This window comes from Cottoperca gobio, chromosome 13, assembly GCF_900634415.1.
Source record: "Cottoperca gobio chromosome 13, fCotGob3.1, whole genome shotgun sequence".
Lineage (NCBI taxonomy): Eukaryota > Metazoa > Chordata > Actinopteri > Perciformes > Bovichtidae > Cottoperca > Cottoperca gobio.
In genome coordinates this window covers 10,911,964-10,928,970 of record NC_041367.1, presented here as the reverse complement: position 1 = coordinate 10,928,970, position 17,007 = coordinate 10,911,964, and the positions used below count along the sequence as shown (strand labels likewise).

Genomic DNA, 17,007 nt, shown 5'->3' with positions numbered 1-17,007 from the left:
TGCATTTAAACACACACATAAAAGCAAGGCCTGGCCTCCCTGCTTGTGTTGTCTGCGTGCTGTGCCACCTAGTGGCTGTTTAGGATGTGGCTTCTTCTTGTAACCTCCACACCTGCTGTACATTTCTTCAACAGTATCGTCACATTTGCTCCATCAGACACGGGGGGGGGGTTTCTGTCTCATGGTTCAACTTGTTTCTCCTAAAGAAGCTGAAGTATCTAAGTCTTTAGATACTCTGGTCAGGTCAGATGCAGTAGTATTCATTGGGTACTTTTTAACTAATTCACATGGAGCATGTAAGTAGAGCACGCAAGTTGTTCAGCTGGACTTTGTCTCTGTAAACCTCGTCCCCTATCTCAGTGTCACATTTACTAATCCATTACCTGATCTGTCTCATGCATGTAATGCGATCCATCCCAGCTTTGTTTGTCTTGTAAGAGTCTGATTTAAGTCTATCACTGTCTCTCTCTCTTGTTCTGTCGGTGTTATAAATTCTACTTAGACACAGTAAAGTGGTTTGACCTTCATGCATCCTGCATTCGAACTTGACAAATTGAATGTTTATCATTTTTAAACTCCCTGACAGCTGAAAAAGATAAAAACGGTGCAGCAGCAGTGCAGTAGAGCTGCAACGTTGAACTTTTATTTGACCAGTTACTGTATCACATCTGTCCTGTCTGTCTTGTACACCAGGCCCAAATGATTTTGGGAAAATAAATTGTACTGGAAAATATTTGTTTAGGCTGACGTTTTTATAGCACTTTAATTCAGCTTTCATTTATAAATCCGTGTTTGCCTTATGCCTAATGTATTAAAAAAAAGAAGTCCTAATGGTGTTGTGTGCTTCATCTAGCTGTAGATCTTGATCATTCTGTTGAATCCATCTTTAATAACAACCTGAAGAACCACCAGCTCTTTCTCAAGGAGTCCATTATTTCTTATTGCCATTTGAAGCCTTCTTTATATGAGGCGGGACCGGCCGAAGCATCTGAAATGTACGTTCATGACATGAACGTACATTTTGTTCCCACTTAGCACTCATCAAACATGGATGGACTTGTGCTGTCAGCCTAAACCTAAGTCTTGTGTCATATTTACGTCTGCCAACTAACAGGTGGACGTTTTGACTTCCGCACTTATTTTGAAGTTACATTCCAAAAAAGGCAACATGTGATATGTAAACAATAAAATCATTTCTCATGTTTTTTATCTTTAACATTAGTCATGAGAAACTCTGTATGGAGGTGGGCCTAATTGTCTTTATTGCATTTCATTCCTTCACAGCGGGACTGTGGCACTTGTGTATACATTGCAATGTTGTTGCTGCAGCAATATATTGTTCTGCACGACTATTTAGTTGTCAGTCTGTCTGCCCAGCAGTTTTCTGTCTATCTTCCCACCTGTCTGTCTGTCTGTCTGTCTGTCTGTCTGTCTTGGCTTCTGCCAGGCCTGTTACATGTCAGTTAGTGCGGCTACCTGTCTGTCCTCCCGCCCCATTGTGTTCTTATGTTTCTTTGTCTCGTCTTTCTACCTGTCAGGGCCGTTATTCATCAGTGTGGCTACAGGTCTGTTTGTCTGTCTTCCAACCTGTCTGTCTCTTATTTATTTATTGTCTTGTCTGTCTCTCTCTGGTATTCGGTGTTGGTCGGAGGCCCGGCTGTTGAGCTTCACTGTAAAGTGCTCGGCTGATTGGAAGGGACATTTTTCCAATGGCGCTGCGCTGCCTCTAATATTCTGTTTGTCGTTGGGTGTGAGGCTGATTTATCGCGCCTCCTCTCCTGCTGACATTCAGATTCGCTTTGATTGGCGGCTGCACTGGAATGACACCCACCACTACCAACGCCGCTAACATCGCTGCGGCTCTGGCATTCATGCACAAACACAGTCAAATGTGATCTGCAGCACACTCACAGTCAGGTATACAGCGGATATGAATATTCCTATTACGCCAACACATACCCACTTACATTTAGAGATGAATACATACACTTGCATATATATATACTCACTCATAAACTCTCACAAACACACACACACAGACTAAGTGGATAAATGTTGTGTTGACCTCTGTCTTCAGCATTGCTAGTTTGTAAGTGTGGTATTGAGTTTATTGAACAACGTGGGCAGACTGCTGCTCTTCTGTTGTTCTCTCACCTCACGAACTCTATAATATGGTAGCCTTTCTCACTTCTGATACTTACTGTACTCGGCCTAGGGCCCAAGCTACCACGCTGTGCTGAATAGCATCTCTTTCCTTCTTTTTCTCACCCTCTGTCCCTCCCTTCTCCCCCTCCAATCCCTCCTTAATAACTCTATAACTCACCTCAGCCTTAGATTTAATTGCTTATCTGTGTGTAAACGTATTAACCCTCTGCTGTATCTGTTTTGCTGCCGTCCCGGGGGCCCGACAAGCCTCTCTGACTGCCGTGCCTTACATCCAATGAATAGTCCTTCTCTGAGTGGTAATAGGGAATCAGCATCGTAGCAGCAAGCATTGGCGGCGTGTAAGAGATAAATCAGATTGGGGGTCTTGCTTTGCCAGTTTATTGAATCTAAATTGCGTGCGCGCGTGGCCCCCGCCGGCCCTACACGGCCCATCCATCTCCCGGCTGATAATGGAGCGGGCCCGATTCCACCTGGTGGGAGCATTATTACATTTCCCCTCTAACGAGACCCAGCTAATCCTGCCAAGGGAGGAGGACAGGAGAGAAGAGAAGGGAGGAGAGAATAGAATAGGAGAGGAGAGGAGTGAAGAAGGGTCTTGGGGGAGGAGGAGAAGGAAGGAGGAAAAGAAGTGAGGAGAAAAGAGATAGAAGAGGGGATTCTGTAAAAAGAAGAAGGAATTGCAAACATCCTGGCAGCCTGCCTCTCACTCCCACTCTCCCTCTTTCTCTCTTTCTCACTTTCTTCCTCTCTGTTGCTGTGCATAAAACATCTTCTAGTGCCATCAGAGCTACATGGCCCCTGGGCCCCTGAGCTGCAATTACACTCATAATCACAATGCGATTTCACTGACGCTCGCCGCCCCTTCCTGCTGCCATCCCTCCTCTTTCCCTCCGCCCCTGCAGCCAAGACTGAACGAAGTCTAAATGAAGTGAAAGGCCTCTCCTCTCTCGAACACCCGGCCGTTTATTACCCGCTTTAATAAAAGTCCATCACGAAATTATCCTACAATGAACTGGAGCCACTTAGTTGCCAAGAAATATACTTCCAATAAGCGGCCTCTGCACACATACAAGCCTATATTTCTAGTTGGGTACAGCTGTGAGGCTTATTTCTCTTTTACATGAAACTGTAATGTTAACAGGCTTTTCATGATAGTGCAGCAAAGTGTGTTGCTGTAATGTGTTGTTTTGTAGTTTATCTTTTTTTAATGCAGAGCTCTTTATTGATGTAATTAAATCTTATCCCCGGCTCAGCGCTCGGGCCTACTTTCATTGTTTTGAGGGGGCAGGAGCCCCGTGAGGCAGCGCACTGATGAGAGATGGATAAACAGTTTGATTTGCTGCTATCGCCCCCAGGCACAGTGTACTGGAGAGATGAGCAAGAGAAGGAAGAGAAAGCATGAAAAAGACAGGGAGGGGTGGGAGAGGGCAAAACAGAAGGAGAGAAGAGAGAGCGAGAGGATAAGAGAACCTGTTGGGGGAGGGATGAAGGGATAGAGGTGGAGGATAAACATGCAAACAAAAAGAGGCGACAAATCTCTCCTGTTGTTTGTGTGCACATGTTTGTGTGCGCGGCAGGCAATGCTTTTTCTCTTATTCCTGCTTGTTTGTCTGTTTCCCTTCGCTGTCAGTTCTTCCTTTTTCCTACATGGCCCCCATCTATCCGCATATCTCCCTTTCCCCTCCTCTTTTTCCCCCCCCCCTGTCTCCCTCCCCGCTCCATCACACCACCAATGCCGCTCCATCTCCTAACTGCCTCTCGGTAGCCCCGAGCAAAGAGGGAACTGAAGAACACAGAGAGGAGTTCACTCACACACACAAAAACCACACACAGGTGTGCTCACACAAATACACATCTGTGCACACAAACAAAAAAAGTAGTTGCGAAGAGATGCAGCCCACGGTTTTAGTTTTTTGGTACATACACACAAACTTCCTAAATTATGACTGTGTTAACTAAGAGAAATAGATTGGTTTCTGTTGATTTAGTTAGGTGTGCTCCCACACACACACACACACACACACACACACGCTAGCTGAGGGAGGTAGAGGAAGGTTCAGTCATCCATGTAGAGTCATTGTTACTAAAGATGCGGAACCTCCAGACTTAACCAGCCGTAACAGCAGTGTGACGGTTCTTTGTCTACGCCAATTACTGAACAAAAACGGCAGCGCAGTCACAGAGAGACGAGCATAACCCATGGCCTCCTGCATCCAAAACACACACACACACACACACGCACACACGCACATGATGTATGTGTTGTATTTTTTATGTAAGTTATTTGCTTGCACTGCAATGTCTAGCACACAATCAGAGACAAAACTAGGAGTGTACACAACAAACACACATGCAGGCATCTCAAGTGGTGCAATAAACCACATTCGGACACCCACAGCTGTGCCCTAACACAAACATTCTGTAAGCGCTGCCAAACACTTACACCCACTCTTATATTGTATTAACTTCCCCAAAACAGTGCAGAGCTCTCATTCTCATCCTCTCTCTTCTGCTCGCTCTCTTCTTCTGTTTCTCTCGGCTTTTTTTTTTCTTAAAGTTTAAACTCATTAAGTGTAATGATATTGGAGACTCAATTTTACATAGCTCACTCATCAACCAAGTGAGATAGCAATAAAGGCGAATGGCTCCGTCGAGGCCTTAACGCTGCGAAATAAATGATGCGCCGCAGCGGAAATGTAATTAATTTAGAGGCAGTATTGATAGTCCTGCCATACACGGCATTATATTTTTTAATGTGGCTTAACATCTTGATTATTCAGGGGGAAAGGCGGAGGAAAAGGGAGCCAAGACAACACGGCTCACGATGAGAGATGCTTAAAATGCCCTGACGACTGTTTACTCCCGCAGCCTCACTTTCTCTTAAGCTTTTCATTATGCCGAGACGATAAACACCTCTCAGGAATGCTTGCTCACTTTTCACAGAGGTAGGAAGGGAAAACAGAGAAGGGTGTTGCCTGGTAGGCAAAGGGAGAAGAAGGCATGATTCATATTTTTGTTGATTTCTACGCTGACTCTTGATCTAATGATGTGTTCTCTGGTAGTTTTCTGCATTATGATAAGTATCAAAGCAGAGTGTCTCCCACGGAAATAACTTGTGTGCTTTGTGCGTACAAATGTGTTGTTTTTATTTTGTAAATGGGATGATCAAATTCAAGTGTTTTTAGTACAAATATAAGGTAAAATCATACATCATAATTCATTCCTTAATATCTCATTTAATATATCTAAAAAATGATTTCCATAATAAAACCATTATGATGTTCCTGAAGTTTGGCTTTGCTCCTAACGCTGCTTTCTTTATTTTCAGCTAAGACAGACGAAGTGCTGAAGGCCAAAGTAGCCAAGAGAGAGGAGGAGGCCCGGAAGAAAATAGAGGATGGTGAGTTGTGTGTGTGTCTGTGTGTGTGTGTGTGTGTGTGTCTGTGTGTCTGTCATAGATCCAACAAGTGGACTTTGGCATCAACACCAAACCGGTTGTAGTTGTTCTAAAAACAAAAAACATGAACCAGAAACCAAAAAATGCAAGATAACAGTTGAAACAAATTCAAGTTAGCTTTATTTTATATTTTGTTGGACATCAAATAGTCATTAATATAACCTTTTGAGGAGTTGGGGACACAAAATACAAAACAGAAGTCGTAATGTGTATTTAAACAAGGTTTTTAAAGCTTCCATGTCATGAATGTGAATGTGTATGTTTGTTAGTTTTGGGAAACTATGTTCCGGTTTCTTGTGTCAAACGTTAGTGATTTTACACACTTACACACATCTAATATGTTTGCATGAACAGATTAGCGTAAGCACCCTTGTCTTGTCAACCAGAATTCTTAGCAGTTCATCTATACTTAAAAAAACATGAGCTTAGAGATCCTGATTACACTCCTCAGTTTGTATTAGGACAGCTGTAATCTACATAAAGATGTATCCTGCCAACCTGAAACCCCCCACTACCACACACACACACACACACACACACACACACACACACACACACACACACACACACACACACACACACAGCTTATCTTGATACACATTCAAATAAAGTGCAGAGTAATATGCAGTGGATATGCTAGCAGTAATATCTGTCCTTAGATAGAATAATGACCCTGGTCCCAGAGCATGTCATCATTGAGAATATCAAATGTACTGTTATCAACCTGTGTGTGTGTGTGTGTGTGTGTGTGTGTGCGTGGGTATGGGTGTGGGTGTCTGTAGGAGTATAATTTGTTCTAGATCTTGTTTCTATATCGCTGAATTCTCTCTCCACTCTTTTTGTCGATTTCTTTTTCTTTCCGTGCATCGAGCAGGCACGGCAGTGTGACCTTTAAAGTTAGCTGACCTTTTAGCCAAATGAATGTCCAGCCATCAGAAACTAATTAGCCCTGCACTCTTGCTTTGGTCCCCCAGTTCTGGGAAGAATCTATCCTCTCTATCGCCTCCTTCTCTGTATTTCACCTTCTTTTGTTTTCTTCAGCCTCTCTCCACCATTCTCACATTTATACGATTCATTCTTCTTGGTCTGTCTGTTTTCTCCTCCTACTTTCTGTCTCACATGCTCTTTCTTCCCACCTCCATTTCTCCTCATCAACCATTTCCACCTCTCTCCTGGCCTCCTCTCTGTGTCTTTCTTCCTCTTTCCCTTCTCCTACTTCTCTGTTCTCTGTGTGGAAGCATTGCCAAAGTGGTGACTAAGTGCCTCGCTTGGGGCAACAGAGCAAGTCTCTCCATCTAAAGGCTTTCTTAAGCTAAGTTCACACTGCACTGTTGCCTCTTTTTGGATTCAGTTGACTGTTTTGCTCAGAGCTCCCTCATCCCTCACTCCAACTGTTCGTTCTGTGTGAAATAAGGTGTTGTGCTTTATTGTGTAGTGGAGCGGTGCCGCACGGCATGCTGTGCAGGCGCTGCCTTCGAGGACGATCTTTTTATTCCATTCCCTGCACGGGGACACATGAAGAGAGATCAGAGAGGCCTGACAAAGTGGCCCTGATGACTTGCCCTTGCCTCGGTAGCGAGAGAAGCCAGTAGCACGGTCACAATTACACATGAACACCACATCCACACACATAGACACAAGCAGAGTCAGCCAGCTCCATCCTCTTCTGCCCTTTCTTCCAGCACAACTAAAATGGAGGAGGTGGGCCACTGCTGCTGCTAAACAGCACATCAACAGGGGTCTCCTTATTCCCCGCAGGGCCTCTTAGAGGTCAACACAACTAGAAAGTTTACACTTGAAACGTTAAGTCAACTGAAATGAGAAAATCTTTAAAGAGAATGGAGGGGAGAAGTGAAGAACACTACCACCTACACTCCTCGTTCATAAATAGATTCACGTCCTAGACTGGCAATGTGTTTGAGTTAGTTTAGCCCTAATCGAACCACCGAGATCTGATTCATGTGAATGCTATGATATGCAAGCTATTATTGTAGCGAGCTGTAGCTGCATACTGCAAAGCCCTGCGAGAATAGAGGGTTTTTTATCAGCAGGGTTTACGGAGAGAGAGAAAGGAGAGGATCAATAACTGACCCTGTGGTCATCAGTTAACAAAGTAGTCTCCACTTAAAAAGAGTGTTTGGCTCTCTGGTTAAGGGCAGCCAGATGATGCTAGTGGTTGAAAAAGGAAACAAGTGATATGAAAGGGTGTGAGAATGAGAGGGGTGGATGGTTCCTTTGTTAGTTGCATGCCTTGTTTAGGCTATTAAAGCTGAGAAATGTTGTTTGTGTGCCCAGGAGGCTTTTAGCTAACATAGTGTGTCCAGCTATAATAAGATGGACTGACTGCCTGTGTGTGTGTGTGTGTGTGTGTGTGTGTGTGTGTGTGTGTGTGTGTGTGTGTGTGTGTGTGTGTGTGTGTGTGTGTGTGTGTGTGTGTGTGTGTGTGTGTGTGTGTGTGTACTGTACTGTTAACCAGAGTAACAGTGTGTGGTGGTGGTCGTACTTTACGTAGGACTGGATGATGAACTAAATATTTCAAATTGCCGACATTATGAATTTCTCCCCAATCTGAACTGAATGACCTACCTGTGCATCAGGAGGAACTGCTTTGTGTTTCATTACAGTCAGATCTGACAAAGCTGATGCTACATTTACTCATGTTGACCTTTTCAATAAATGTCTTTAAGCTGATGATTTCTAAAGCAACCATTGATATTTAACCAGACGTTTATCCGACCGATCAGCTGTCATGCGGTAATTAAACAGGACAAAGATATAGGTCGAAATTAGTAAGGAAATATGCAACTTATTATTTCCATTTTTGATCAATATTCCAAGTGTTTTGTCTGTAAAAATGTATAAGAATAGTGAAAAATGCCCTTTATTTTTTCCCAGCGGCCATCAAGATTTGCATATTCAAATGATTTCATCTGAAATAATTTAAAATTGCAAAACATTCAGTTTACTATAATATACAACAATGATTCAAATGCTCAGATTTAAGAAGAAGCTGGTTCCACTGAATATTTGGCTTTCTTACATGAAACAAATCTGAAATTAATAATATTTCTCTGTTGATCCAGTAATCAATTGATCATCATACCATTTATAAAAATACAAATACAAATAAAAGGTTGTCTTAATATATCTTTTTAGATCATATTGTTCAGCTCCAGTATCATGTGTCTTGTTTTATTTATTTATTTGAATCTCATTTCCCAGAAGCATTGTCAGTTCAAGGATTACGAGATGTTGTTCCAGTCCAACTGGGAATGAAAACGTTTGATGGGGAGGAATTAAGAGAGAATTTAAAATATGTTGTGAAAGAGAGATCTCTCCAATGCACCCTGACCCTCCTCACTAATATTGTACCAATAACTGAGTCAGTTGTCAGGGGTTGTGTGTGTGTGTGTGTGTGTGTGTGTGTGTGTGTGTGTGTGTGTGTGTGTGTGTGTGTGTGTGTGTGTGTGTGTGTGTGTGTGTGTGTGTGTGTGTGTGTGTGTGTGTGTTCAAGTGTTTAAGGCTTTATTAAGACCTTGTGTTTATTCCTCCTGCTCTTCTTGATATACTTTATGTCCAGTTAAAGAGAAAGGTAACACATCAACCATTTGACGTGAAGATTGGTGTCAAATGCTTGATAACCTCAGTTCATTAGTCGTTCATGAGGCACTGACAGAAACATCTTTTCATTTGTGCAGCCACTCTCCGACACACAGAATTATGTAGATATGGATTGGACACTCGCCTGTAGCCTGCGGATTGTATTTTAGCCCTTATGCTGCTCTGTCCCCATTACCTCAAACCACCGGCAGATTGGTAGATCATATATTTTAATGAGACGTATAATAGCTCTTTAACCCATATCATTAGGGGAATATATACCTACCGTTTGCTCTTTTGGCAGTTAAACGAAAGGACTGTTTCCCTAATTACGCGGTGTGTAGGACAGGTCACGGGTTGGGTGTGTACCTGTCTGTGTGTGTCTGTGTTCAGGAATTATATGACCATTAAATATTCAGCCACAGACCCCCTCCTGCTCACTCTCTCCCCCCCCCCCCCCCTCACTTCCTCGACCTAGCATCCATTAACGCCTCATCACCGTTTAACTAGCTCTGTTGTCAATCACCACAGGGCCTCGGCTGAAACAGAAAATGTCTGGAGTTGGTTTCTTGCCTTACTTGTTCAACATATAGAAAAAAAGAAAGAATACGCATCCTTATTGTCGGATGCCTTCGTCAAATCAATATAAGTGACGTATCATTAAGGGTGCAGGTGTGTCATTTAGTTTAAAAATAATATTTCTTTTTGTCAGGTGTTATTACATGCTCTACTAAACAATTTGTCAGTCAGCTAAAAATTTCCGCACTAGTGTGTGTGGGTGTGTGTGTGTGCGTCCATAATAAACGATGTGATCCCTTTTCTAATTGAAAATAATAACTAATCCACGGATAACAAGCTCTTGTATAATCCAAAGCCATATCCCTTCAGTTCTGGCCTATCTCGGCTGTAATAAAAGACAGGAAATGAGAGGCAAGTGAGAGTGGTGGCTTGGACATTGACGCTTAATGTAATCTGCATTGAAATCAAATTATTTGACCTGGAAAGCCTAACAATACAAAACTCCTGCCGGGCTGCTGTTAAATATTTAGCACGTGCCTGTCATGAATACAAATGGTGCGCAAATTAGAATCTACAGGCGCGTGACCCCCATATCACACCCCGGGAGCACAGGGGGGCTGGCTCTGCTTTAAATGTTTTAATTACCGAGGCCATGGTGTGGCGTGCCACGCTACCTCGGCGAGCAGCATCGGCGCTGCTCAGGCTGCCACTTGAAGGACAAGCAGTGAAATTCATCCGCTGGTAAACACGAGTGATCTGGTGTCCATGATCTCATCACATTAACTAAAACATGAGGATTCAATAAGGAGAGTGTCTGAATTATACCAAGCTATAATTATAGTTCCCAGCATCCTCTCTCAGGGTAGAGCGTTATACTTTTTTTTTTCTAAACTGTATTCTTTCCACCGGCTATATGATCTACCTCGGGGCTCGAGGGAGGCACTGTATTGCTCTTGTGCACTCTGCGCTGAAGAAAGATCTGTCTCAGTGATTTTGATGTAAGAAAATCTGGTTTGTATTGATTCGGTATTGATTAGTGGAGTTAGCCTCATCTCCTGTCGTTACTTCAGATAAATGGTCTTATTTGTTGTGTTATTATGTTCAACACAATCATGCCAGGAACAGTCAGAGGAATATTGAACCGACACTTCATTGGCTTTATGGGTTCCATTTGTTCCAGGAATTAAAGGATGTTTTCGGCTCGTATAGCTCTGCAGAGAAAGTGTAAAAGAGAGCACATTGACAATCAATTACACCTTCACTCTAAAGGTCTGTTTCAAACGAATCTTACAGAAGAGCGTTCCACACTTATTTCTGATTTTTGTCCTGCCTAAATAATGATTGATTTAGAGATGAATAGTGCCACACATTCAGTCTAGCCATCTCTCTTTTTTTATTTTCTGCTCTCTCCCAATTCATTCAGGTTTGTGGTTCCCCCACGTTGAAATGATTAGTTATGCAAGGCTTGTAAGCACTGAATCAGAGTTATGGTCTCTGGGGAAATAAATTTGGCAGAAAATCAGTGTGAGAAGATTTAATTATCACGAGGAGACCTTTTTTCCTTGCCTTGGCCCACTGAAGCCCAAACTCCTCTCTCTCTCTCGCTCTCGCTCTCTCACTCTCGCTCTCTCGCCTCGCTCTCTCTCTCGCGGCTCTCTCTCTCGCTCCTCTCCGCTCGCCTCCTCACGAGCGCGCGGGAGCTCTGCCCGCACCTAGCGGGGGCTCGCTCCTCTAGGAACAGGACTCCTTTCGAGGGAGCCCCCCCTCGTTCTCTTCGCGAGCGGGAAGGGGACGGGGCGAGCGCGGGCGAGCGAGAGGGGTCGTCTCTTCTGCGGCCCGGAGCACTCTTCTCTCACTGTATCTCTCTCTCTCTCTCTCTCTCTCTCTCTCTCTCTCTCTCTCTCTCTCTCTCTCTCTCTCTTCTTCTTCTTCTTCTTCTTCTTCTTCTCTTGCTCTCGCTCTCTCTCTCTCTCTCTCTCTCTCTCTCTCTCTCTCTCTCTCTCTCTCTCTCTCTCTCTCTTCTCGCGTGCTATGTTCAGCACACCAACCAAAAAAACTGCAGCCAAAAAAACCCTGGCGTGCAGCATGGACGCCAGCCCTCTCCTTGCCTTCCTTCTCCTCCCAATTTGTTTCATTGCACGGTGATAAGCCAAGCAATTACTGCTTTATTGATTTTTCATCACTGCAAATTTAAAGTTGATTTTTCCCCCCTGGCCCCCCTACCTCTCGCTTCCCCTTTTCTCCCTCGGAGATGGCTTGGAAAGGTGATTAGGTGACCTCCTGTCCTAAACCCTGCTGGTCCTGTGAACGAGTGGAGGCGCATGCCGAAATCTGCTAACCCCACGTGACCCTTTGTTGTCCCGGGTTAATGGGATGCTGATGCTGCCTGGTGTGGCTGTCACTTCTGCAGCGATGGGGGCCTATAGCTTAATCATTTCTATAAGGATATCTATGGAATTACATGTTTGACCCGATAGCAGTTTAGCTATCTCTGCCATAGTCTAGATTACACAGAGATTGACCATGCAAGCTTCCAACCTGTGTTCATTCAGGTCAAGTGGACAGATGATTGACAGCACCCTTTTACCCTCTGTGATTGGTAATCGTTTCTTGGGTCACCCTTATCAATTAACCTGCTTCCAGTAGACCAATGTGTGTTCAGCAACCTTGCTTGAGTCACCATGCTGATTTATTTTCCAGATTTCCCGTCAATCCTATTTAGGTTTAGGGATAGTGTTATAAAAACTGGTTAATTTGAAAATGTGTCTTCATTCAATTCATGTTTAGACACTGAATGTAGCTGAATAATCAGTGTGACTATTTCAGACATAGTAATGTAGCTTTACTATTAGGAGATTAAAGGTTAAGCATTAGTTTGCCGCTGTAACTGAAAACATTCCCAGTATGTGAAAGTGACACACACACACTCGCGTATGTCTGGACATGATCTTATACAGCAGTAATGTACTTGGTGCAGTCTAACAGGGTGGTCACACTGCTGTGATTAGACACAACCGCAGACTGTTGCAGGTCAAAGTGCTGGCATCCTGGGTGGCTCTGGCCATGTGGTGGCTCCCGCAAGGTTTGTCATTAGACATCAGAGGTCACTTAAGAGTGAGTGTGAGTGCGTGTGCGTGTGCGTGCGTGTTAGGGGGGCAGTGATATGTGCTTGTGTGTCTCTGTTTTAAATGTGGTGTGTGTGACAATTGTGTCGTTGTAAGGCTTGAAATGAGGTTTCATGGGAGTCCCCGTGTGTGTGTGTGTGTGTGTGTGTGTGTGTGTGTGTGTGTGTGTGTGTGTGTGTGTATTTCTATCAGTTCAGTTTTTTATACAAAACAGAAAAAAGCAACAAATGTTCATATTTGAGAGGCTAAAAACTGCATGTTCTGCTATTTTTGCATGGAAAATGCAAAATGATCAAAGTAGTTAGCGTTTATATATATTAGCGTCGACTAAATGTTGCAGCTACAATCATTTTAAATCCACTGCGTTACTGACAAACTGGGTATCCATCACAAACTCAAACTTGCACTGTTCAGTTTTCCAAGTGAATGCTTCAGTATAATTTGTATTGATCTACTGTTGAGTACATCAGATTATAGCCACTTGGGTTTCCTAATAGCAACATTTTTATACTTTTATACGGTCAGGTACAAAGCCTGATTACAATCTCATGATGTCCATGGATGCATATTTAACCCAGTTTACATTATTTGTCTTTAAGGGGTACAAGAGACTATTTCATACTTGTGTCCGCACATAATCAGGGTGCTCTGAGAAGGACTGATGCAACCCCTCCCCCCTTTCTTAAACCTGTGCAGCTGACAGAAATCAAACATATCAGGACTGACTGGACAGTATATAGTCACACAACTGCTCATGCATTTCTTTCCTGTAATTTAGGCCATGAAGGATGATTTTGATTTACATGCAAATGACGATGTCGCTCTTGTTTTGTTATTTTTTGCATGATTCCCTCCAATAAGGCAGAATGTGACAGAAAAAAAGGAGTGTAATGTATTACACAGTGCCAAGGTTATTAGTCTACAACTGAGGTCAGAAGAGGAGGAGGTGGGGGGCATTTGCCTAATTAATTACTACTCAGACAGACACACACACACACACACACACACACACACACACACACACACACACACACAAACGGCCATGACCTTTACTAATATAGTTTGCAGCAGACCACACAAACAAGAGACTCTCTGTCCCTTTTCCTCTCTCACCAACACACACACCCACACACACACACACACACACACACACACACACACACACACACACACAGACACACACACACAGACACCCTGTCAGGAGTCAGCAGAGTGAAGAGAGAATCAATTACAACCCAACTAAGGGGAAAGAGTTGGTAGCTTGATGGCTACACGTCAAGAGGACTGTGCGTGTGCCTGTTTGTGTGTTGACGTTCATGTATTAGCGTTTGTGAGAATCGAGCTCGTTTCCTGGATTCAGATTACATCATTTTCATTTTAAAGACCTTGCTTTCAATTAAGTAATTAGCTGCTTGGTGTTTCTCGAATTATAGAGTTGTTCATAAAAGAGCTGCTGACCAGCCCGGGATCGAAAAATGGAGACCGCTGCACTTTTTCCCGCACGCACGCACTCAAACGCACGTACACACCGCCTGGTTTAACATCAAGTTAATGCAGTCAAATGCGTGTTATTTCTGGTAAAGGGCAGGGAAGGACTCTATATTCTAATCACACTAAAACAGCACTGTGCTTAATAAAGAGCTCCTTGAGTCTCTCACGCAGACGGGCTGTTATTGTACTCGAGGTTACTGAACAGTTGGGAGAGGTATGTTTCAGGTACTTGTTCCTTTTCTTTTGAAGCCTCTTCTATTTTACCGTCAATACAAGCTGTCCCTTCAGTAATCTGTATGTGGAAAGTGTTTAATAAACCAATGAGTGTCCCATGGATACAATTTTCGCAAAAGAAACAACCTTGAGATATGTGGCTCCTGCAGCATGATGACACCATCTTACGAGTCCTTCAAAAAACATATGATCAACAGAAGAATACATTTTTGTTCTGTAAGGAATTGGATAGAATATTAGGAAACACAATTGAATTCATAAATGTTAGGAATGCCACCAGTCCCCTTTTGAGCCCGTCGACAGAGAAAGTGGCTGTGATCTTGAAGATCTCACCACTCAGCCTGTGAAAGCTTCACTATTTAATGAGATTCTGTGATGCTGCCCAGACACAGGACATCGGCTAACACTCATACTGCTCTCTTTCTCTCCCTCACACACACACACATGGCGAGGGAAACACACCCACCTGGTTTTGGTTAGCCCTCTATGTTTGCACCATGCAGTCAGGTCAGCAGGAGCAGTCAGGTCTTAGCTAGGATTTCAGATAAATAGCTGACTTATATGGAGTAACTATACAGTAGATGCTTTTAAGCTTTGTTTGTACTACTTTCCCGAAAGGTAGACCCTTGTTTTTTAGCAATGAATGCATTATTTATACTCATGATAGTGATAGGTACAATGTCAGCAGCGCAACAGTAAACAAGTCATCCCTGATGAATGGTAAATTCTCCTTCCGAGCCAATTAAACGCATAAATGCTGTAGGTTACTAATTGTTTTTGAGCTGTAATGAAAGCAGTGTATTTGAAAGTGGGAATGTAGCATGAGTTGCATCATTTTCCCCCCAAAAAAGTTCTCATCAAAGTCTCATAAGTTATGTCTGAGGTTTGCGTGACACTTGTATAAACAAACAAATACTGTAGCAAGCCTTTAGATGAGTCAGTGCCGTTTGGAAGGCAGAACAATTACATGCATCATGATTTCTTCTATAGATATTGTGCGTGATGGATAGAGGTATGGATGGAAGGATAGACTTGGGCCAATCTATTGTTCCTCCCCATGATTTCATTATGGGCGCAGACAGAAGGAGGCTAAACACATGCATTTAATTGTAGTAGCAGGATTTAGTATTACAGATGGGGAGAATCTACTGTAGAGAAGTTGAACCGGGGTCAGTTGAGGAGAGGAAGTTAAGAGGATAGATGAGCAGAATGGGGTTGAATGACAGAGGAGTGGGGAGGGATGAGCGAAGATGTGGAAGGAGATAGCAGAGCACAGCGCGTGGCTGCCATGTCATCCTGTCATTAGCAGGTTGTTTGGGTCTTTAATTCATCATTCAGACCTTTATTGACTGGAGAGTGGGAGATCACTATCACTAGGAGACACTAGAAGAGCGCGCGTGTGTGTGTGTGTGTGTGTGTGTGTGTGTGTGTGTGTGTGTGTGTGTGTGTGTGTGTGTGTGTGTGTGTGTGTGTGACACCAGCTGCTCTTCATTTCCTGATGCCAAATAGATATCACATAAGATGTAACATAAACATATCACCTGCCGTTATCTGCTAAGATAAAATAATGCTCGAGGCGACATTATCCAAAGAATGTGATCATATATGATATTCTCCATAAGATCCAGAGAACTTATAGACGTGACTATTAATATCAGAGGTTTGAGGGAGAGAACTGAGCATTAGTGATGTGTGACAGGCCCCCGATGGCAGTGACGGGAGTCGACAGGACGGCTAACTCCACAGAGACCGGTTGACACTACGATAACAAGGTGACCACCGCAGGGGATCTCTCAGCCTGTGTATGTATGTGTGGTTGAAGGTGCATTGTTGGGAGACATGTGGCTTCTTTTTTTTTTAAGTGGGGGATGGAGGTAATGTATGAGTGACTGTGCGTATTATGTGCGTGTGTGGTCTCGTGGGAACGCGCATTAGACTGGCTTAGCCACCTGCTCTGTCATTGGACATCTCCCGCTCGCACACGCACTTACAAACACATACATACATATACGCACGCTCCTTTGGGACACATTCGGGACATCTGGCTCAGCCTGTCATAGTTTCCCCTTCGTTTTGTGTGACCTGTTGACCCCGCCAGCCACAGGCGTCAGACAGGCATCAGCGTCACATCTAGTCATTGTTGCAACGCCACCATTGGGCGTTTGCTGCCTTACAGACAACCTGCAGGTCTGTGCCGTAGAGAGGAAAGTCATGGTGTTTTATATTCTAGACATTTGAATTGTTTTGATAGCTTCCCTTACTCCTACCGCTGGGTTGCCGGTCTGTATTTATCCTCATCTCTCCTCTTTCTCTCTGGGAATGTATCTGTTTCTTTCTTTCTTTTCTGTCTCCCTAACTCATCGTGGTCTCATTTTTCAATGCCTAAAGCTGCAGGGTATTAGTAATGCAAATATT

The 17,007-nt window shown here is 43.5% G+C and overlaps 1 protein-coding gene across 2 annotated transcripts in view; it reads left to right on the top strand.

Moving 5' to 3' along the window:
* rsrc1 (arginine/serine-rich coiled-coil 1) overlaps positions 1 to 17,007 on the top strand; it is a 110,787-nt gene that overhangs the window by 83,595 nt on the left and 10,185 nt on the right. For both annotated transcript variants that reach the window (XM_029447199.1, XM_029447200.1), the window contains exon 7: positions 5,495 to 5,566. In XM_029447199.1, the coding sequence (XP_029303059.1) occupies positions 5,495 to 5,566 (72 nt within the window). The remainder of the gene's footprint in view (positions 1 to 5,494; positions 5,567 to 17,007) is intronic.